At 53.7% G+C, this 20,296-nt stretch overlaps 7 protein-coding genes and 1 non-coding gene across 8 annotated transcripts; 3 read left to right on the top strand and 5 right to left on the bottom strand.

Annotated features, from left to right (window-relative positions):
• Positions 1 to 133: 133 nt before the first annotated feature.
• Positions 134 to 664, bottom strand: BDP55DRAFT_732559 (uncharacterized protein; the record flags this gene model as incomplete). The annotated part of the gene is made up of 1 exon (XM_060579960.1): positions 134 to 664. One exon carries the CDS (start codon positions 662 to 664, stop codon positions 134 to 136), a length of 531 nt encoding a protein of 176 aa, XP_060425133.1.
• A 1,105-nt stretch (positions 665 to 1,769) lies between these two features.
• On the top strand, positions 1,770 to 2,663 carry BDP55DRAFT_732558 (C2H2 type zinc-finger-domain-containing protein; the record flags this gene model as incomplete). The annotated part of the gene is made up of 1 exon (XM_060579959.1): positions 1,770 to 2,663. The coding sequence occupies one exon, from the start codon at positions 1,770 to 1,772 to the stop codon at positions 2,661 to 2,663; it is 894 nt and encodes a 297-aa protein (XP_060425132.1).
• Positions 2,664 to 2,971: 308 nt separating this feature from the next.
• Positions 2,972 to 3,053, bottom strand: BDP55DRAFT_t284. Its single transcript has one exon. It is a non-coding gene; the product is annotated as a tRNA-Leu (tRNA).
• A 357-nt stretch (positions 3,054 to 3,410) lies between these two features.
• BDP55DRAFT_561218 (FAD dependent oxidoreductase) lies at positions 3,411 to 5,219 on the bottom strand (the record flags this gene model as incomplete). Its single annotated transcript, XM_060570065.1, has 2 exons — positions 3,411 to 5,091; positions 5,149 to 5,219. The coding sequence occupies 2 exons, from the start codon at positions 5,217 to 5,219 to the stop codon at positions 3,411 to 3,413; spliced, it is 1,752 nt and encodes a 583-aa protein (XP_060425131.1).
• Positions 5,220 to 5,460: 241 nt separating this feature from the next.
• On the bottom strand, positions 5,461 to 7,431 carry BDP55DRAFT_677054 (ClpP/crotonase-like domain-containing protein). The gene is made up of 2 exons (XM_060575861.1): positions 6,662 to 7,431; positions 5,461 to 6,563 (listed from the first exon to the last, which is right to left on the bottom strand). Exons 1-2 carry the CDS (start codon positions 6,991 to 6,993, stop codon positions 5,945 to 5,947), a joined length of 951 nt encoding a protein of 316 aa, XP_060425130.1. The 5' UTR covers positions 6,994 to 7,431; the 3' UTR covers positions 5,461 to 5,944.
• Positions 7,432 to 8,051: 620 nt separating this feature from the next.
• Positions 8,052 to 9,096, bottom strand: BDP55DRAFT_697083 (S1/P1 nuclease; the record flags this gene model as incomplete). Its single annotated transcript, XM_060577641.1, has 3 exons — positions 8,052 to 8,648; positions 8,705 to 8,796; positions 8,865 to 9,096. 3 exons carry the CDS (start codon positions 9,094 to 9,096, stop codon positions 8,052 to 8,054), a joined length of 921 nt encoding a protein of 306 aa, XP_060425129.1.
• A 1,879-nt stretch (positions 9,097 to 10,975) lies between these two features.
• Positions 10,976 to 11,802, top strand: BDP55DRAFT_561230 (isochorismatase; the record flags this gene model as incomplete). The annotated part of the gene is made up of 2 exons (XM_060570066.1): positions 10,976 to 11,041; positions 11,173 to 11,802. 2 exons carry the CDS (start codon positions 10,976 to 10,978, stop codon positions 11,800 to 11,802), a joined length of 696 nt encoding a protein of 231 aa, XP_060425128.1.
• A 4,246-nt stretch (positions 11,803 to 16,048) lies between these two features.
• On the top strand, positions 16,049 to 19,629 carry BDP55DRAFT_561189 (hydroxymethylglutaryl-coenzyme A reductase; the record flags this gene model as incomplete). The annotated part of the gene is made up of 2 exons (XM_060570061.1): positions 16,049 to 19,188; positions 19,239 to 19,629. 2 exons carry the CDS (start codon positions 16,049 to 16,051, stop codon positions 19,627 to 19,629), a joined length of 3,531 nt encoding a protein of 1,176 aa, XP_060425127.1.
• Between the last annotated feature and the right edge of the window lie 667 nt (positions 19,630 to 20,296).

Genomic DNA, 20,296 nt, shown 5'->3' with positions numbered 1-20,296 from the left:
GACTCTCAAGCGAGCGCTCTCTGTGCTCTCTTGGCATCCCTCTCTGTCCCCATCCGCTACATATACTGGTCTACACAGAATTTGCAGTCATTGATACTTCAAAACTCAAAGAGCTATCCGGCATATGTATAGTCTAGGTACTCCTTCTCCTCGGGTGCAATGGTGTCGTCAAAAGACTGACCTCCTCTTCTTTGGGGGAATGTGGCTGGCCGCGAGGTGTATCAGGACCAACGTTTCGCTCTCTGTCTCGCTCTCTCTCGAGGAATTCTCGGCGCCGTCGGACACTCTCATGAATGCTATGTATAACCATACGCCTGAACGCGGTCCTTCTCCATTCCTCGTCGGACATTGTCATCTCATCATCATCCTCCCTGATCTCTGGATGGGTATTCTTCTCTAACCCGGGTTGACCGTCTTGAGGGCATTGTGTGGAAGCTGCAGAGGAACGCGTCGGCTGATGAAGATCGGGGTCGGCGGTATTGGGGCTGGGAATGCCTCCATCGGCGTCCTGGTGATGGTCGCCAGTGGAGACGGGGTAGCTACTCGGCTTAGGAGCCTCATGGCCTTTCGTAGAACCATGCTCCCGTGGTTCAGTAGAAAGCTCGACTTCGTCATTGTTGGCGCTCGAGGGCTTGGTGATTCTCTTGATGGGTGTGTCTGGCATGTCGGGCGAAGTTTTTATCGTTCATAGCAATCTTTGTGTGGATTAAACGGGTACTGTGCAAACCAGGGTTCGTGTATTTGCTTGTGTTTCGTTATTGGTTTTGTATTGTTGAATGGTGGAAAACCTGGAGAAGGTCAAGGGTTGAACTAGTGTTAACACACGGTCGGTACCTCATCTTTCCATTTGAAAGCAATGAAAGGTGAGTTAAATTGTCATTCTTGCCTTTGACCTCAATCTTTACGCGTTGTACCTTCTTATTAAAACACCTACTTGCATTGTCGTAGTCCCTGCCTGCCGTCAATACGAGAGACACAGCAGCTTTTCGGCGGCAGGAATTCGGACTTCCTGATACATCACGCTTTTGGGACAAGATACCTCCTTCCGACTGACTTTTACATCTCATCATCTCACCTCTTCAACTTCACTGCTGTGTCTCTATTGCGTAAGCAGAAGGCCACACGAGAAGTGTGCAAACAAGTGTATTCAGGATGGTTGGCACTGGCTTCGAAATTTCCAGCGGCAAATCGAGACACGGAAAGGGGGCCTGGGATTTCGCTTCAATGGCGTAGCAATATCCTTCTCATGATGTAAACATCCCTTCAAGGTCTACATGAATTAGGTTTTGAGCCAGTCTCCAAGTTCCCACGGTCAAGTCGAAGTTCAAGGTTCCCCTCCAAAAGTGCTACTTTCGACCGACTCGGCGAGTCTGTTGTGTTGGTAATCTCCCACAACCAAACAACGAACACGGTGAAAGATCTGTTGGTTGGTTCTCGTCCAGATCCCCGCCACTCCACTGCCTATTTCAGCATTGTTTATGCAGTCATACGGCGACTTGCACAAATAGGAAGGTCAAGAAACACTTCAGCGACAGCATGGGCCCATTCGTTGGTCCACCTATCCAACGGACTTGGGTCTAGGCCTTGGGCTCAAGTAGTTTAGCCGCAGTCTACAAGACCCTGGAGAACGACTATATAGTCCCAATGTATCTGAACTTGTACACGCCGAAGTCCTCTTAGCATCTTCATACTTACTCTCAAGTATAGAACATTCAGTAGGCCCTAAGATACACTCCCTAGACAGATCAAGCAGTCTCCGTTGTCCCAACATGACAGAGCCATCGATACCCCAGTCGATCTCTGTCGCCAAGCTCGACAATCAGATCGAATCTCTCAACGGAAGACTCCAAGAAGCGTCGCTTTCGGACTCGGGCAAAGAGGAGCACGACACCGAATCATCCGACGAAGACACTGTGCCCCAAGAGATCCCCAACCCCAGCCAATGTCTCTTTTGCAATGAGCTCAGCTCAGGATTCTCAGAAAGCATGACACACATGCAGAAGCGCCACGGACTCTCAATACCGAGTTCTGAAAGATTAATAGTGGACCTCCAGACGTTGGTCAAGTACTTTCATCTCGTGATGACCGAGTACAAGGAATGTCTCTACTGCGGCTCTGTCCGGAACACGGCCCAGGCCGTCCGGCAACACATGGTGGGGAAGGCACACTGCCGGATCAACATCGATAGGCCAGGCTCGGAGTTTCGAGACTTCTACGATCTCGACTCTAGTCATGGCACAGACAGTGAGGACAACCCTGGACACCAGCGTTTCGTCGACTCGGACCGGAACACCAGAGAATTGGCATCTGGAAAGATCGTGTCGCATCGCAACGCCAAGAAACCCAGATATCACCGGACTCCTCAGAATGACGAGAGGGACAGCGACATACTTCTGAATGGGGGAGCTTCGCCAAGCGGAGACACATCGACAGCCTTGACAGCAAGTGGCAATGGCAAAAAGGTTTTGACAGCAGCAGCAGACAAGCAGAACAGGATATTCGAGAGGCAATTGGACACGCTGCGTCCGGCCGATCGGCAGGCGCTGGTGCATTTACCGCTTCCAAAACAGAGAGCGCTGGTTGCAAAGGCGAAGAAACAGCAGGAGACTTGGAATAGCGAGCAGATGGCGCAGAAGATCAAGATTCAAATGAAGGCCAGATGAGGACTACACTGTAAACCTTTACTCCTCAAATTGACCACACAAGCAATATTGCGATTCATTCCTTCATGGCCGGAAATAGGGAGTGAGATGGGGACGCTCTAGCATTGACACACTACAGTACTGAAATCGGAGCGGGGGCCCGGACTTCTCGGCATAAGTGGGGCACAAAGTCGTTGCTGCCCGCCCGAAGCCTATGACCAATGTTCGGCATGTCTGGATTGGCAAATATAATGAACTTCTACGTTTTGTCACGTCTAGATCAAAATCCAGGGGCAAGACATGTCTAGGTGCAAAAAGCAAAAGAAAAATGACAAGAGTGGGATTCGAACCCACGCCAATTACTTGACTAGCACCTGAAGCTAGCGCCTTAGACCGCTCGGCCATCTTGCCTTGATTCCCCCCGGGTTGTGGCAATCCAAGTAGCAGGACACGAGGCCCAGCTCTCTGCGGTCGTCCGGCGATCGGCGCGCGCAACCCTCGACTTTCACAGGTTCAGTCGTCGTCTACCTGAGATTTTCCTCGGACAGTGGACCTCTCACTCTTTATCACGTGCTCAGGCATGATCGGATGGCATCTTCCAAGCCTCGGGGGGGAGCACGCCAGATCAATGGCAGATGTTACCACGACTGGGGCCAGCATTCTTCTTGCGCGAAACTTGCACCATTATGAAAATAACTAGCTTTAATTGGCAAATTGCCTCGCAGTCTTTTACACGAGAATATTTGTCCACATACCCTTTATATAGCTCTAAGGCTGGCTCCTCCCATTATTCCCATCCGCCAGGTTCTCCGTGCTCCGCCCAGCCTTGACCTCCTCTCTCCAAACCGACCTCTCCTGCTCAGCGACACCAGGGCCTTTGTAGACGCTTCCATACAGCCCAGAAGCCCAGCTCGCACCATCCTTGGCCTTCTGGCTCTTGCTATCCTTGAACTTGCGACGGTACCACTTTCCGTACGCCAGCAAGTAGTACAGTCTAAAGCACAAGAGCGCAAACTTGTCGTGCTCAAGGTCCTCGGGGTAATCTGCGCCCATATCGACAGCAGCGGCGATACCAGACATGATGGCAACCTCGTGCGCGTTAACCAGCGTCCACGAGCCCGCGAAACGGACTCGCTTCTTGGCTTGGAGGAACATCATCCACGGCACGACAAAGGTGTAGTGCTTCCATGTGTGGCACAGCTGATGCCACCAGTCGGCACGGATGATCTTGCTCTTGTCAATCTCGCTGTCAGTCCAGTGCTTGCGGTCGCGGTCCTTGTTTAGGTAGATAGTCTGGAAGACGTGCTGCTCGAAGGGCACCTTGTCGGGGAACTGGGACTGGTAGTTGGTTGTGTCGAAGCACATCTCTAACTTAGAGAGGTCGTCGTCGTACATGCGGATGTAGTACATGGGCCTGAAGTTGTCCTTGGCCCACGCGAGACGAGATGACTCGTCCACCTCGCCCTTCTTGCCGAGTGTCTTGACAGCCTTCTTCTCATCGTAAAAGTTCTCATAGTACTTCTTCATGTAGTCGGCGTCGTTGTGAGTAATGGTTATATCGTCGGAGAAGGTAGCCGAGCCGAGCACCTTGCGCTCACGCCACGACGAGGTCTTGCCCAGGATTTCCTTAGCAGTATCGGCAAGAACGCACATGACGATCTCGTCGTAGTGCTCCTCCGACTCGATCGCATCGGGGTCGCCGCCAACTGGGTTGTGACCGTCTTCCACAGCAGTGCGGGGCTTGGTCTTGACGAGGACGCCACGTTTGTTGCGGTGGACGACCTCGGTGAGCTCGGTCGACAGGCGGACAGTTACACCGCGAGACTCGAGGTCCTTCTTCCAGGTAGTGTAGAAATCGGTAAAGTTGGGGAAGACGACCATAGGGGGTTGATTCGAGGCGACGCTATTCGGATCGGCAGGATACCACATTCCATACGTTGGTGAGGTGCAGAGTCGTTCCAGCATAATAGCTGGCACCTCTGGCGTCGCATTGCCAGTACCAAGGAAGAGAGCTGTCATGGGCAATCCCACGACATTTGTAAACTCGTCAGAGAATCGGAATAGCTTGAACACAATCTTCAATGGCAGCAAAGCGAAGAAGACCTCGAACCATCGCATGATCTTAAGCATGAAAGCCAGTCTGCGAACTTCGGCCTGGTGCTTCTCGATGAACTCAGTAGGAAAGACGTTGGTCCAGAACTTGTCGTCTTTGCCAAACGAAACTTGAAGCTTGACGGGATCCGCGTGGTAGCCTTGGCGGGCAAACATGGTCAATGTGTGGTGGAAAATGTAGCTACCGCCCTGCACGCCCTGGTTGAACCAGCTTGCACCGTGTCGCTCCATGTTGATGGGCATTGAAAAGGCCTGCCCTCCGCAGTAATCGACCGAATCGATGAGGGTCACATCGAACTTGTCAGGGTGGTTCGAGAGATGGTACGCCGTCGACATTCTACTTCGCGTAAGTTTCCGCCCGAGATCGACTCGTCCGGTATCATATTCAACTTACCCAGCAGCACCGGCGCCGACAACGAGAACCCTCTTCCGCCCATCCTTGCCTGTATTTCCGTTTTGCGACATGGTTTTGGAGCCGTTTTGCTCAAGATCACGATTGGGATCCTGAGATGCCATCAATGTCAAGGGATAGATTCATTATCCATCACATCAGGCCAGACACCCCCTGTTGGCATGCGGACGCGTGCGGGTCAAATATGGGACGAGGAATGTGTAGCTTTGGCGTCTATGACGCTGTGACATTGAGTTTAATGAGGTCATCGCCCGCAGAGCGCCTCTTTGTTGGTGACTTGCGCCCACTGCGCCCAGGGAAACTAGCGATCGATCCGGGGAATCCACCCCTAAAGATCGGAACTAGGGTGTCACGGTGCTTAATTTGTTAGAAGATGTGCTGGACGACACTTGTCATACATGGACTCACTGACATGTTCAACAAGAGCGTGTTACTCTTTCCTTACCTTCATCACGATGATCGAGCTATGTTTGTGAAAAGTGAGGTTCCAGATCACTGTTGGAATAATTGGGGTTTAGGATGAATTGCTCTTCGTAGGACTAGCCGACCAGTATCATAGACTTGGTGATCTTTCGTCTTGACTAATACGACACATAGATCACTCCACCCTAGATTCCGGATACACGCAAGTCCGCAGGGTCTGGAGACAGTGAAGCTACTTAGATTGTCAATCCCGACTTCGGCTGTCAATTTGATCTACTGCATCTTACACATGTATCACGAACCATAGGTCATGTCTCAGCCACCTCTCATCGCTCACTCATTTACCACAATCTCATCAAAGCTTCGCAGCCTTCTGTAACTGCCTCACAAACCGCCCGTCATCCCTATCCCACCAAGGCCAAAACGGAACACTCGCCCGATCAACAGACCCCGTAAATACCGGCTTCCTCCTCTCCAAGAAACTCTTCACCCCCTCAATATTATCCTCCGTCCCGGCAAGCTGCACAAACACCCTCGAATCCAACACGTGCGCCCCCTCAGGCGAGGGAGGACAATACACCATCATATCCCTCATCAACTTGGTACTCACCAACGACGTATTCTCCGCCAGATCCCCCGCGACATTCACCGCGTACTCTACCGTCTCCCCGGGCGAGGGCAAGAACTTTGAAAACAGACCGCTGACCAGCGGATCCGTAACAGGATACATATCCCCCGTCGCTACGACGTGGTTGGCGCGCGATAGCCCTATGAGACGCGGGAGGAAGAAGGCACTGCAGGATTCGAGGACGAGGCCACGCCGGGAAAAGGGGAAGCCGCATCGGGCACCCTCGTAGGCTACCCTAATGGTAGCCGGGAGAATCATCGTCAGGCCGACGCCTGCGGCCGCACCGTTGACGGCGGCGATGGTGGGTTTCTTGCAGTTTGAGATTGCCAGCGCGACGCGCCCGCCCCTGTGTAACGAACGAAGTATGCATCAGCCCAGATATCACGTCAAACCTCTGACGGAGACCACCCTTCACCGTGTGCCCGGAGTCAAGGTAACTCTTACCAATCCCTGAAGTCCCTCATCGATTCCTCAGTCTCCTTGAGGGAAACCATGCCCATAAACCCGACATCTAGGTCTGCGCCTCCGGAAAACGCTTTGCCCGCCCCCGTGATGACGACCGCGCGAACCCGTGGGTCCTCGCTGACGGTGTTGAAGATCACCTCGAGGCCGGTGAACATGTCTCCCTTCATAGCGTTGTACTTTTTTGGCCGGTTGAGGGTGATCATGATGACCTTTGTTACGGACTGCGAGCTCGCTGGGACGTGGGAGACGAGGAGGCCATCATAATTGAACGAGGCGTATGATTCGGGGAGCTTGTTTGGAGATGATGCCATTGCGAATGTGATTGTATTTGAGGAGGTTATGTCTTACTGTGGAAGGTGGAGATGCCTTTATAATGCCACGTAGAACTGCTATCCCTATCATTTTCCATCACCAAGGTATACTTATATCTTTCCCGTTCACAGTGTGCGGAGGTGGCCTCGGCAGATTCACCAGTACATACAAGTAATCACTAATCGACAAAACATCAACTTGGCCGAAGCATCCTGCGGCATGCCTGCCAACCCCGCGTCCAAGGTCTCGACTCCAACTTTGACCCCCGGCAACTGGGCTCAGCAGTGACATCGTCCGCCGTTGTGTACGACACCTCGGCCGGCATTTTGGTTTGCAGGTGAACCTAGTGGAAAGGGTGAAGGATTCAATTCCGATGGCAATGGCGACGGCCTGTCGATCGCGTCTACTGAAGTCTGGTGAGGTGTCATAAGTCTACTTCACTCTCCAATTTTACAAGTTTAGGGATGTAAGGTAGGGATTTAGTGAGGCCTTGCTCTGGTATATCTAGCTTCACGTATTCCCCATGTCGATGTTTCTTCATAGTCTTCAGAGTCTTGGCCCAGCCGGGACGATGCTGATACTTACTGTTACCAAGTGAAGGACGACCGACGATTGCTCAGGTATGTAGAGAACAAGGTTGAGAATCGCTAAAAGCGAATTTGCACCATAAACATGGATACCTCGTTCCTTGTTAAAGTCTGCACTCTCATCGTTCTTCAAGAACATCACTCACCAGGTACTGTTTCATATGCATGGTTGATAATCTGCGGAGCACTGCCTCAACTTAGGTCTAGGAAACACGGAGCTCGTTCCTTGCGTATCTCATCTTTCCTGATCTGGGGGAACCAAGACGGGGCTGAATGGTTTGGATCCTGGTAATTTTTGTCTTTCTCTAATCGAAGCTGCCAAACGCAATATGCGAGTGAGCTTCCAAGAAACACTCGTAACGTACAAGTCGGCGCTGGACAGCAGGCCAAGTCCCGTCAAGTATCACGCTCAGATATCGCCATCCAGCCTGGGAATCATGCCCGGCGACCAAGCCCGTTCAATACTTTGATCAAAGATCCTGAAACACAGGCTCCTTCTGCTCAGCAGACAACCTCTCAGCAATAGCATTCAACCATGCCCCAAGCCTTACGCCCGCCTTCCCGATAACCTCATCAACAACCTCCCAGTTCTCGTCAAAGTACCCCTCGCTGAGATCATTCGACTTCAGCCAAGCCAGGCCCTTCTTCAGCACATGCGAACAGACATACGCATTCGACTCCGTGGCCCATCCCAATGCACACGACCCCGTCTTTAAATCGATGCACTGTCCGGCCGTCGCGTTGACACCAGCCTGGTCTTGGCGTTGGTAGAGGTCAGCGGCCCATGCGGCGGCGGCGACCTTCTCCTGCGGAATGCTTAGGTGCGGCGGCAGACCGCGGATGCGGTGCGGAATCTGTGTGTCCCAGACGGAGTGTAGGCTCATCGGGCCGTTGCAGACTCCGTGATTGGGCTGACGGCGCCAGCAGACTGGCCGGATGTCGTTGCCGCCGCGGAGGAGACCCGTGGCGTGGAGGGGTTGATGGATGTCACCCAGGAAGTGTATTACAAACATCGTCGCATTCTTCCGGTCAATGTGCGGGAGGCTCGTATCGAGGATTTGAGATGTCTGGTCCCAATAAGTCAGTTCTGACGGTTGCCGCGGTGAGGGTGATTCATTCATACATAGTTCGTGATGGCGGAGATGATGCAGCCACTGGATGGGCAGTCTTGAGGGTACTTCATGCCGCATAGGTTAGGAGGATCGTCTTTGGGATCTAACAATTCGTGAGCGCTTTGGTCCTCTGAGCGTGGCTATGCCATAGCCAAGGGAGGGTATCCGTACTGATGTAATGATACTTGCTTGCCCAGCCCATGTGGCCTCTGAGCGTGTCAGCCCAAGTCGCGGCATCGGAGAAGTCGTAGTTGCGATCGTTGGCGAGCAGGTCCCCGTAGATGGCGGCAGCTTCATCAGTCAGGTATTTCTCGGCAAGATATCCGACGGTACGGTGGCCGACATTGCCCCAAGAAACGGCCGGTCTGACGGCCGCGGCCAGGAGAATGGTAGAGAGACGCATCTTCAGCTGCGTATTCGTTGTTTATGTGTAAAAGCGATGGTGGTTCTTCAGCAACTTGCGAGGCAAACGCGGAGCTTGGAGCTCTTATCAGATACCGCGACGCCCCTCCAGCGAGTGACCTGTGCGACATGCTAACCCGTTGCATCGCACTATTGGCCTGTCACCTCTGAAGTGGCTGGCTGCCGTCTGATGTGGCACGTCGAGACACGGCGGCAGCAGCTCTCGGAGACATCCGCAGTTGAACGGCCATTTGGTGTTTGTGATTGGAGAATGGCACGACAGGGCTGAGACGCCTCGGTCCAGAAAGGGTACAGGAGCTCTCCGTTCACGACTCAGCTCTGGGGAGTTCTGGGGCGGGAGCTTGGATACTCGCGAGGTGCGGACAGCCAACACATTTGCATGCCAGTTGTGCCAGCTTGATGCCAAAGACTACTTACTGGTAGGACTATACTCGAGCATTCGTTGAGTGTTGGATGGATATGACGTCTCGATCGGCAAGCTGAGGATATTTGGGAAACGATCGTCAGGGTGAATGAAGTACCGGTACCGGTGAACGGAGTGCCCACCGCTCGCTGTGTACCGAAGCAGCTGCCCCGGCCGAGCTCGGATCTCCACTGACGGGCCCGGGGGGAGCATTTTGTCAAAGTACGGAGTACTAAGTACTCCGTACACGAACACTTGACTCGAACGATCCCTGTTGCCCAGGACGTACTCTGTACCTAGGTATCTCTCACGGAACACACTGCACCTCAGATATTGGCAGGCGATGATATCGTTACACAGCGATAGGTAGGTACCTACTGGTGAAGCTTTCATTCAGCAAATGCTCAAGATACCGACCAATGTCTCACAGCTTCGACCACAAGCCAATGAGAGTATCGAAAATGAGCATCTCGCCTGCCTCAAGATGGTCGTCGAGATCCCCATGGGGTGGCACTGGTGGGTGATTTTGCGCTGGTGGACAGTGGAGAGCGAGGCAAGCTCCTGGACCTCAGGACTTCCCGTTCTGGAGTGCTGACATTGCCGTGCCGGGCTTGGCCCAGCTTCAGCTGCTGGAGAGTGGCGCATTGAATGCCTTTCCAGGCGGCCAGTGCCTGCGTCCTGGCATGGCAGGGCTCCTCACATCAGCATGGTGCCTGCAGCCTGGTACCGTGGGCGGGCTGGTGGTGAGGGGTGTGTCAAATTGCGAGGAACGAGTTCGTAGTAGTTTTGCGAGAGTCATTCTGCTGCATAACTTCTCAATTCAGGATGCAGATAGCATCACGAGATAATGCATAGTGGACGAGCGAGTCAAGTTAATGGATGTCAATCTCATAGGTAGCATCCCGCCGGACTGGTACTTTGGAGTCCACAGCTTTGTCGTTTGGGTGTTTTGGGACCAATTGCGATAAGAAAAAAGATAAGATAACGAAACGCAAAACAACCGATAAGGTTAGAGCTGCTGACTGAGGTACAATGATACCTAGGGAGGTCGCGGCAGCAGATCGGGCTGCCGCAATTTGCGTCTGCCAATAGCGTCCTGAAGCCTGTAATTTGGGTGCAAGGGCCCCTAGACTCGCTGACCGCAGGTCCGCAGCCTCGCAGGAGATGTTTCCCACTGTTGGTTCCCCACCGTTGGCGATAAGCAGCCGAAGAAAGCTGACGTTATCATTGATGCCATCGTAGGTTGTGCACCCGCTCTGCCACCTGCCTTGATGGACAGCACGCCGCACGCGACGCAAAACAAAGGGAGACACATGTTTGCAAGCCAGAAACACACTGTCAAGTCTAGGCCGCTGCAAATATCTTGACTGGTGGACACTTGACTCGTTCATCTGTCCAGCCACACAGCCAGAACGCAGTTCCCAACAAGCAGCCTAAATACTAAGCATCAGCCACCATGTCGGAGGAACCGTTCAGACCAGCGCTGATCGTCGTTGACTTTCAAGAGGACTTTTGCCCACCTGTAAGTAGATGAACGTCATATTCCCCCGTTCGTCAGATCCTGGCTCGACATGACTTGGCGATCTGAAGTTCCCAAGTTCCAAGTAAGCGGTAGTGGATGGTATGGATAAGTGAGACTGACACCGGCTTCAGAATGGTTCACTCGCCGTAGCCAACGGCCGCGATATTCATCCCGTTGTCAACGCGCTACTGCGCCTACCATTCACCATCAAAATTGCGACCAAGGACTGGCATCCTCAAGGTCATATCTCGTTTGCATCAAACCACAAGGGCAAGCAACCGTTTGTCGATGCCATCGACATCGTCAACCCGCGAAACAGCGCCGAGACATTCCACACGCGGCTATGGCCAGTGCACTGCGTGCAGGGTACGCCCGGCGCGGCCCTGGTGCCGGAGCTAGATGCCCCGGCCATAGACACTATCATCGAAAAGGGGCAGAATAAGGACGTTGAGATGTACAGCGTTTTTTACGACCCTTTCCAGTCGCCCAGAGTGTCCGACAGCGGGCTTGCGGCCTCTCTTAAGGACAAGGGCGTCACGGACGTCTATGTGGTTGGTCTGGCTGGCGATTACTGCGTCAAGTGCACCGCGCTGGATGCCCAGAAGGAGGGGTTCCGGACCTTCATTGTGGAAGAGGGCACCAGGCCGGTGGATGCTGAGAAATGGGACGAGTGCAAGGGCGCCCTGGAGGCCAGCGGAGTGAAGATTATCAACATGGAGGGCCCGGAGGTCCGTAGGGTTGGAGCGGCTGTACGGGGATGAGGGGCCGACCAACGTTGTTTTCCAAAGCCGTCTGATATCTTTGACACTGGAAACCCCAAGCAAAGGCCAACGCTGATTCCATGTTCCCTCCAAGATAGGCTATGCGATGAGTTCGGAATGTCTGGTGTTTCAAGGACTGACATCGTTTGGGGAACCGCCGAGTTGGGTTTACCAGCATCAGGCTCAATAGTGCAGAGGGCACATGCATTGATACAGCCCTTCCCCGACAACAGAGGTGCTGTATTCGTGCATGTACGGATAGCTCTAGACAGCGTGACAGCGTATGCAGCTTGGTAAATGATGGAGTAGCCGTGTATACGTACCCTGGGCTCTCGTCTTTGTCGTCATGTTTGAGACTGAGGTTTCTGTACGCCCCAGTAACTTATCTTTACCATCTAGTACACTGTACAGTAAGTTAGCTATTATGGCTCGTCAACGGCCGCTAACCAAGTAGCTTGCCCATATTTCGGACTTTGTTCGTAACAGCGAGCGAGTAGAGCAGACTGGCAGAATCCCTAATGTATTCGTGAACTAAGGCAGATACTCTCAGTCTCAAGCGACAAGGCCTTGCTGTGCTGTTGACGTGGTCAGCGATGCTTGGGTAGTGGCGGGTCGTGAGGGATCCGTGGCCCCGCGATAGAGCAGCATGGGCCCAGGGGGAAGGGCAGAACTCGGGACCTTCAGCTGGTCCATGCAGGCGCAGACTCTCGGAAAAGCAGTGATGTGACCACTAGCCCAGTGACAAGGCTTGAGGTGCCAGGTAAGAAACAAAGACGGGGAACAAGGCGAAAAAAAAAATACAGGGAGATGGCCAGGGGTCCGCTGCACAGATCTGACGTTGATGGACGTTGGCGACGAACCTTTGACCGTGACTGGAGCTTCACCGCCGGGCTGTACCCGCTGATGCCCACCATTATTCGGAAACGTCAAGATAACATGAGAAAGGACCGGGAGGAGGGGGGATTCAAGTTGAGTGGGCAGGGGCCATTCCATCATATCAGATCAGGCCCGCAAGAGGGGATAATCCGAGAGAGGCTAGAGACTTTGCAAAAGAGGGCTGGAAGCGGGCAGAGGAATGTCTCTTGTCTCCTCTCTCCCGTCTGTTGGAATCTGGATAATGTCCATGTCGAGGGGCATCTTTCCATCTGGGGGAGGCTGGCAGGGGACGGGAATAGTCGTCGACATGGGGTTCTGCGGATTGTGAGAGACTGAGGTAGGAATTGGAATGGAGTTTTCGCATGTACCTTAGTGAGATGTCGCAGGTGAGGCTCATGCGGCACAGCGGTAACTGGTGCCGTAAGAATGGGTCAAGTTGATGCATGAACGGAATTGTTTTGTAACCCGACGGATTTGGGAAGAGTCGAGCGAGGAAGTCGAGAAAAATGGTGTCTCAAATGCAAGAGCAAAATGCAGTGCCAACGAAAAGCAACAGAAAGGAGCGTGGGAGCCATCTTTGCACTGCTGCAAAAGCGGGAGACCCACCGCAATTCCACAAAAGCCGCCTTTCCCAATTAGGACATATCGTAGGTGTCAATTGACATTCGACCCTGAACTGGAAGGAACGAATTTCTTTCATTGAGGTGTATCGAGGAAGGCACGGATTCTTATGTGCAACTACAAAGTACTTCGTATCTCACGAAGCAGAAGAAGGAAACCACGCCCAGTGGTACATAAGTGACAACTTACCTCAGCTGAGGTAATTCATCTGAGCCCAGGGCAGGTTTTAACCTGTTCAGTTCCACGTTCCTCTCGCCTCAACACATTTCCATTTCAATCACAAAAGGCTGCCTTCCAGAAGCGAGTTAACCACGCAGAAGGACGCACGACGCACGGCGCACAGGCACTGCAACCCGCCTCGACACCGAATCACACCTTACCGCCGTCCCAGCTGCGTCTGTGGTACCTATCCCGAGTATGTACCTCTGAAAGGTACCTTGCTTCATCCGTCTCTTTGAGGCACAGCAGCTGAAGAATCGTCTCAGCAGGTCCCGTGTTTGTCAAATATGACGCGGCGGCCAGGCGGCAGTGCTCTTGAATGTTTGAGGGTCGTACTCTTCACGCAAGGCTTCAGTCATTCCAAGGTCAGGTCAGACTTCCATTGGAAAACAAGTAAGCGTGGCTTATCTCGAGGTGTCTTATCGGCTTATCCGAAGTGCGCTGCTGCTGTTGCTGCATGTCTCAATCGGGCTAGATAAGATACGCGACTATCAGGAAGCAAACATGCATCAGAGCAGCAACACCACACCTTCAAGTCGAGCAAACTGCATTTGAGGCTGATTTAGATAGGTCTCAGCTGTTGATCTGTTCTTCAGAGAGCAGCAACCTTTCCACTCGTGCTTCTCCGATGACATTTTAGTCTTCTCTGGCCAAAAATCGCAGACACTAACAACAGAGCCACATCATGATACATTATAGCGAAGAGCAACGAGTGGATGAGATGTGACGCGCCATCCGTGCGGGTGCGTCGTCTGCAGCTAGGCAGTGCTGTGGCTCCTATGACACATTCGCTACCACCACAGGTACTTCTAAGTTCCAGGACTCCAGAGCCCGTGGATACAGACTACCTAAGTTAGGTTGTTAGTGATGATGGAAGGCAGTAGTGCCCGCCTGGCCTTTCCCAACACTGCGCAGGGTGCTCTAGCGGATGGCGACAGGCTGTCTATTGTCACGGGTGGGAGGTGCCAGATGCCACAGGCGGGCGCACCAAGCCGCCACGCCCAACGTCTGCCCGGCCGAGAAGACGTGACTTCGACACTTGCACAATTAGGTGAAGCTCTCGAACATGAACAAGCCGCTGTCGAGCACCAACAAGCACCGAAGAGAACCCTGTGTGCATCTGCTTCGGCGTGATAATACGACGGGGTGCTCTGCCGTTTCAGGATTAGTCTGCGAGTGTTCCTCTCGGAGTACCGCGGTACATCGGCGCGGACCATCATCGGTAAATTTGCCTTTTGGTGGGGCGGCCACCATCCTTGTCCAATTCATCACTTTTTTTTTTTTTTTTTTTGCTGCCGCGTCCCTCTTCGGCCCAAGATGTCCATCCATGTTGGCGCGCCGCTCATCATCATTGCCGGGCACCACCGAAAAAAAAGAGACTTGCAAAGTTGCGCCAACATGTTGCTGGGATTACCGTCATTTCACTTTCCGTCCCAAGGTGGATCCTTGAGATACTTCCGAATCCGCCCTCTCACCCCGCAAAACAGCAGGTACCTTTGCCAGCTTCACAGGCTCCGTTCGCTGTGCCATTGACAAACATCTGGGTGTCTGGTAACTCTCTTCTTGTTTTTTCGATCTTATTTTCTGTTTTTCTGTCCCCTGCACACCTCCTTGCCCACCACTACCAGTTCCCTACCAGTGCCTGTTGGGTACCTAAGTTACCTTGAGTTAAGGTAGAGGAACACGAACCATTGCTTAAGCTCGCTACTATCCTCTCGTGCCTCTCTCCTATCTTATCCTTTTCACACCTCTCACCTCATCTATCTACTCTCATGATCCTCGTCCCCCGCTACGCCACTTGTGTACTGCACCTGGGAAGAGAGACTGATAGTATTAGTCTCCATATCTTTTAAAAGGTACCGGGCTGCCCGTTGCATCGCGACTCTTGATTCTTACTCCTCTTCCCTCTAAGTGATCTTCTTCTTCCGCCCCCCTCCCCCTCCACCCCTTTTTGCAAGGCATCCTCTTCAACAGGAACTGAGCAATCCACTCCCGCCTCCGATTCGAGCACTTCAACAGCTCCTTGCGACTTCGGCTCTCCGCGACCATCACCCTCGATCTCCGACACCTTTCGCAACCACCTATTAATTTGATTCCCTCGGTGCCTCCTCACGAGAAAAACTTCTTCTCCCCTTCGTTGTGTTCGAGCTTGTGAGGCACTTTGCTGCAATTCTAAACTCCAACAACGTCAACGGCGTTGGCTCAACAGGTACGTCAAACTCACCCCTCCAATCGGCATTGCAGCGCAGCGCAGCGCATCCCACACAAACCATCTCATCTCCGTCGCCAAAATTCCTCAACCCAAATTCCACCCAGCCCATCTCTCTCCCACCAAATAGACCAACCACCCCTCCGCGTCTTTTCGCGCACTCACCCACCGCGGCAACACTACCGCCCCTTCTTTGCCTACCAAAGTGCTTTCAATCGCTAACCTCAAGAGACAGGCATCGCCTTCGTCCCTTTCTCTTCGGTCGTCGTACACCAATGCCTTCCTTCTAATAGACGATTTTGATTCACCGCAACTTTCGCCATGATATCCTCAACACTTCTCCCCCGCCGTTTTCGGGGTGAGCAGCCTGCCGCTCAGGCCGCTGCCCCCTCCTGGGTCAACAAGAAGATCACACCAGCTTTAAAGTTCCTCTCCAAGCTCGCCTGCTCGCACCCTATCCACACTGTTGTCATTGTTGCTGTTCTGGCTAGCACTTCGTACGTTGGATTGCTGCAAGAGAGCTTGTTCGATGCCACCATCAGTGTCCGCACCGCCGACTGGTCATCCCTCGTCGAGGGCAGCCGACGCCTGCAAGCCGGCCCCGAAACTGCCTGGAAATGGCAGAACGTCGAGCCCGAGGCCTCCATCGCCGGTGAAGTCGACCACCAGGCTCTCCTGACCCTCGTTTTTCCCGAGTCTCAGTCTCCCGAGTCGATCAACACCGCACCGCGCACTCACGCCGTTCCGATTCCCCAGAACCTCTCCATCACCTCGCTTCCCTCGACCTCCAACTCCCTGACTACCTACTCCCAGGACAGCGCCCTAGCCTTCGCCGTGCCCTACTCCCAGGCCGCCGAGTTCCTGTCAGTAGCTCAGGAGATCCCCGATGCCACCAGCGACGAGACGGAGACGATGCATGGCAAGGAGAAGAAGATGTGGATTATGAAGGCTGCCAAGGTCCACACCCGCAACAGTCTGGTCCAGTGGGCTCGCAACGGCTGGACAGAGTTCCTCGACCTGCTCAAGAACGCCGAGGCTCTCGACATCTTCATCATGGTCCTCGGATACCTGTCCATGCACCTGACATTTGTTTCGCTCTTCCTCTCCATGCGCCGCATGGGCTCCAACTTCTGGCTCTTCACCAACGTCCTCTTCTCCTCCGTCTTCGCTTTCCTGTTTGGTCTGCTTGTCACCACCAAGCTCGGTGTCCCGATCACAATGGTTCTGCTGTCCGAGGGCCTGCCGTTCCTGGTTGTAACCATTGGTTTCGAGAAGAACATCATTCTGACCCGAGCCGTGCTGTCGCACGCCGTTGAGCACCGCCGGCCGCAGGAGAACACGGATGACAGAAAGTCCAGCAAGAAGTCCGACGTATCATCCCCCAACGTCATCCAGTACGCTGTGCAGGCAGCCATCAAGGAGAAGGGCTACGACATAGTCAAGGATTACGCCATCGAGATCGGCATTCTCGTTCTCGGTGCTGCCTCCGGTGTCCAGGGTGGTCTCCAGCAGTTCTGCTTCCTTGCCGCCTGGATTCTCTTCTTCGACTGCATTCTTCTCTTCTCCTTCTATACCGCCATCCTGAGCATCAAGCTCGAGATCAACCGCATCAAGCGCCATGTCCAGATGCGCCGCGCACTTGAAGACGACGGCGTCAGCCACCGCGTGGCCGAGAACGTGGCCAAGAGCAACGATTGGCCCGAGTTCGACGGCAAGGCCCCCAAGGAGACTTCTTTGTTCGGCAAGCAGATGAAGAGCAGCAACGTTCCCAAATTTAAGGTGCTTATGGTCAGCGGCTTCGTTCTGATCAACGCCATCAACATCTGCACTATCCCCTTCCGCAACTCTAGCTCACTCCCCAGCTTGGCTTCCTTGACTGGCGGTCTCAGCGCCGTTGTCACTGCTCCTCCTGTCGACCCCTTCAAGGTGGCCTCGAACGGCCTTGACGCCATTTTGGAATCTGCCAAGGCCAACGAGCGCCCCACCGTTGTCACCGTCCTTACACCCATCAAGTACGAGCTCGAGTACCCCTCTATCCACTACGCGCTTCCGTCTCCTGCTAGCAAGTCTGGCCAAAAGCACGAGGATGAGTATGATACATTTGAGAGCTACGGCGTGGGCGGCCGCATGGTCGGCAGCATTCTGAAGAGCCTCGAGGACCCCGTTCTCTCCAAGTGGATCATTGTCGCCCTCGCCATGAGTGTCGCTCTGAACGGCTATCTGTTCAACGCTGCTCGTTGGGGTATCAAGGACCCCAACGTCCCCGACCACCAGATCGACCCCAAGGAGCTTGCTCGCGCCGAGAAGTTTAACGATACCGATTCGGCCACCCTGCCCCTTGGCGAGTACATTCCTGAGACGCCCAGACCTGCCACGCCCGCCTTGACCGACGACGAGTCTGGTGAAGCTGCTGCTCCCGTCGAGCAGCGCACCATTGCCCAGCTTGAGAAGATGATTGCCGAGAAGCGCGTACATGAGATGACTGATCACGAGATTGTCGGCATGTCTCTTCGTGGCAAGATTCCCGGTTACTCTCTCGAGCGCGCCCTGAAGGACTTTACTCGCGCTGTCAAGATTCGCCGTTCCATCATCTCCCGCACCAAAGCTACCTCCGACTTGACTAACAGTCTCGAGCGGTCCAAGCTTCCCTACCACCACTACAACTGGGAGCGTGTCTTTGGCGCGTGCTGCGAGAATGTCGTCGGTTACCTTCCCCTGCCTGTCGGTGTTGCTGGTCCTCTTGTTATCGACGGACAGAGCTACTTTATCCCTATGGCTACCACCGAGGGTGTCCTGGTCGCCTCTGCCAGTCGTGGCTGCAAAGCCATTAACTCTGGTGGCGGTGCCGTTACCGTGCTCACCGGCGATGGTATGACCCGTGGACCTTGCGTTGGATTCGAGACCCTGGAACGTGCTGGTGCTGCCAAGATCTGGCTCGATTCCGAGGCTGGTCAGACTACCATGAAGAAGGCTTTCAACTCTACCAGTAACTTTGCCCGTCTTCAAACCATGAAGACAGCGCTGGCCGGTACCAACCTCTACATCCGCTTCAAGACGACCACTGGTGATGCCATGGGTATGAACATGATTTCCAAGGGTGTCGAGCACGCCCTTTCCGTCATGGCTTCTGAGGGCTTCGAGGACATGAGCATCGTTTCGGTCTCCGGTAACTACTGCACGGACAAGAAGGCAGCCGCCATCAACTGGATCGACGGACGTGGAAAGAGTGTCGTCGCCGAGGCTATCATCCCCGCTGATGTTGTCAAGAACGTCCTCAAGAGTGACGTTGATACCCTCGTCCAGCTCAACGTTGACAAGAACCTGATTGGGTCTGCTATGGCTGGTTCAATCGGAGGTTTCAATGCCCACGCCGCCAACATCGTTGCTGCCATCTTCCTCGCCACCGGACAAGACCCCGCGCAAGTTGTCGAGAGTGCTAACTGTATCACCATCATGAAGAAGTAAGTGCTGACCCTGTACCGTGGTTATGTATCGGCACTAACAATCCTAGCCTTCGTGGTTCTCTCCAAATCTCCGTCTCCATGCCCTCGCTTGAAGTCGGTACCCTGGGTGGCGGAACCATTCTTGAGCCTCAGAGCGCCATGCTTGACATGCTCGGTGTTCGCGGCCCCCACCCCACGACCCCGGGCGAGAACGCCCGTCGTCTGGCCCGTATTATTGCTGCTGGTGTCCTGGCTGGTGAACTGTCACTGTGCAGTGCCTTGGCTGCCGGTCACCTTGTTAAAGCGCACATGCAACACAACCGTTCTGCGCCCCCCACGCGGACCAACACGCCGGCCCCGGCCAGCGGAACCATGACACCCGTTGGTCTGGCCATGACCAATGCCGTCGAAAAGGCTGCCAGCAAGAGTGCGGCGGCTGTCGAGCGGGCGCGTCGTTGAGTTTGCGAGGTTGCTGTATATACGCGAAAGAAAAAGACATGAGACATAATTATGGAGTTTTGGGGATAGAGCAAACATTACATGGCGATTGATGCACCATTTTCGCATACGCTGCATTGCACTTACGGTAGCAAGGGGAAGAAATCATGCACCTCGCAAGACGGTGCGCTGGCCACGCCAGCTTGTATGTAGCATCAGATACATAAGAGCTTCTTTGTCCTAAATGGATCTGATGGATGTTGCCCGTGAAATCATTTGCCTCAAACAGTGCAATTATCTTCAAACTTTCCCTTAGTAGGTGGCCCCAGGTCTGAGGGAGAGAATCTTACTAGAGTCGTGGTGGTGTTGCTTCTTTCTGCTGACATAATTTCTGCAAGGTACTCGAGATTATGTCTGCGCCACAGATGCTGTTGCCTTGTAGTGTGGCTGGTGATTTCGGCGCCACTCTTATCGTCCCCACCTCAGAAATCGATGCTCTAGAGCCTCAATGCTCTCGATAGCAACTCTGAGTGGACAACAGATCACATCCAGTCTGGCAAGCCGAATACATTAGTTTCGGTTAGAATCATCCAATCAAGTCTTTCTCCATGCCATGGGGCCAAACGGAGGCATGCTGCCTACTCCTCCGCTACTCGCCTACGGCAGTTGGAGCAACTAGCTCTGGCAA

The sequence above is a fragment of the Colletotrichum godetiae genome, assembly GCF_030913485.1.
Source record: "Colletotrichum godetiae strain CBS 193.32 chromosome Unknown BDP55scaffold_50, whole genome shotgun sequence".
Taxonomy (NCBI): domain Eukaryota; kingdom Fungi; phylum Ascomycota; class Sordariomycetes; order Glomerellales; family Glomerellaceae; genus Colletotrichum; species Colletotrichum godetiae.
Note: the sequence above shows the minus strand (reverse complement) of the source record. Positions and strands in the feature narration are given on the sequence as shown.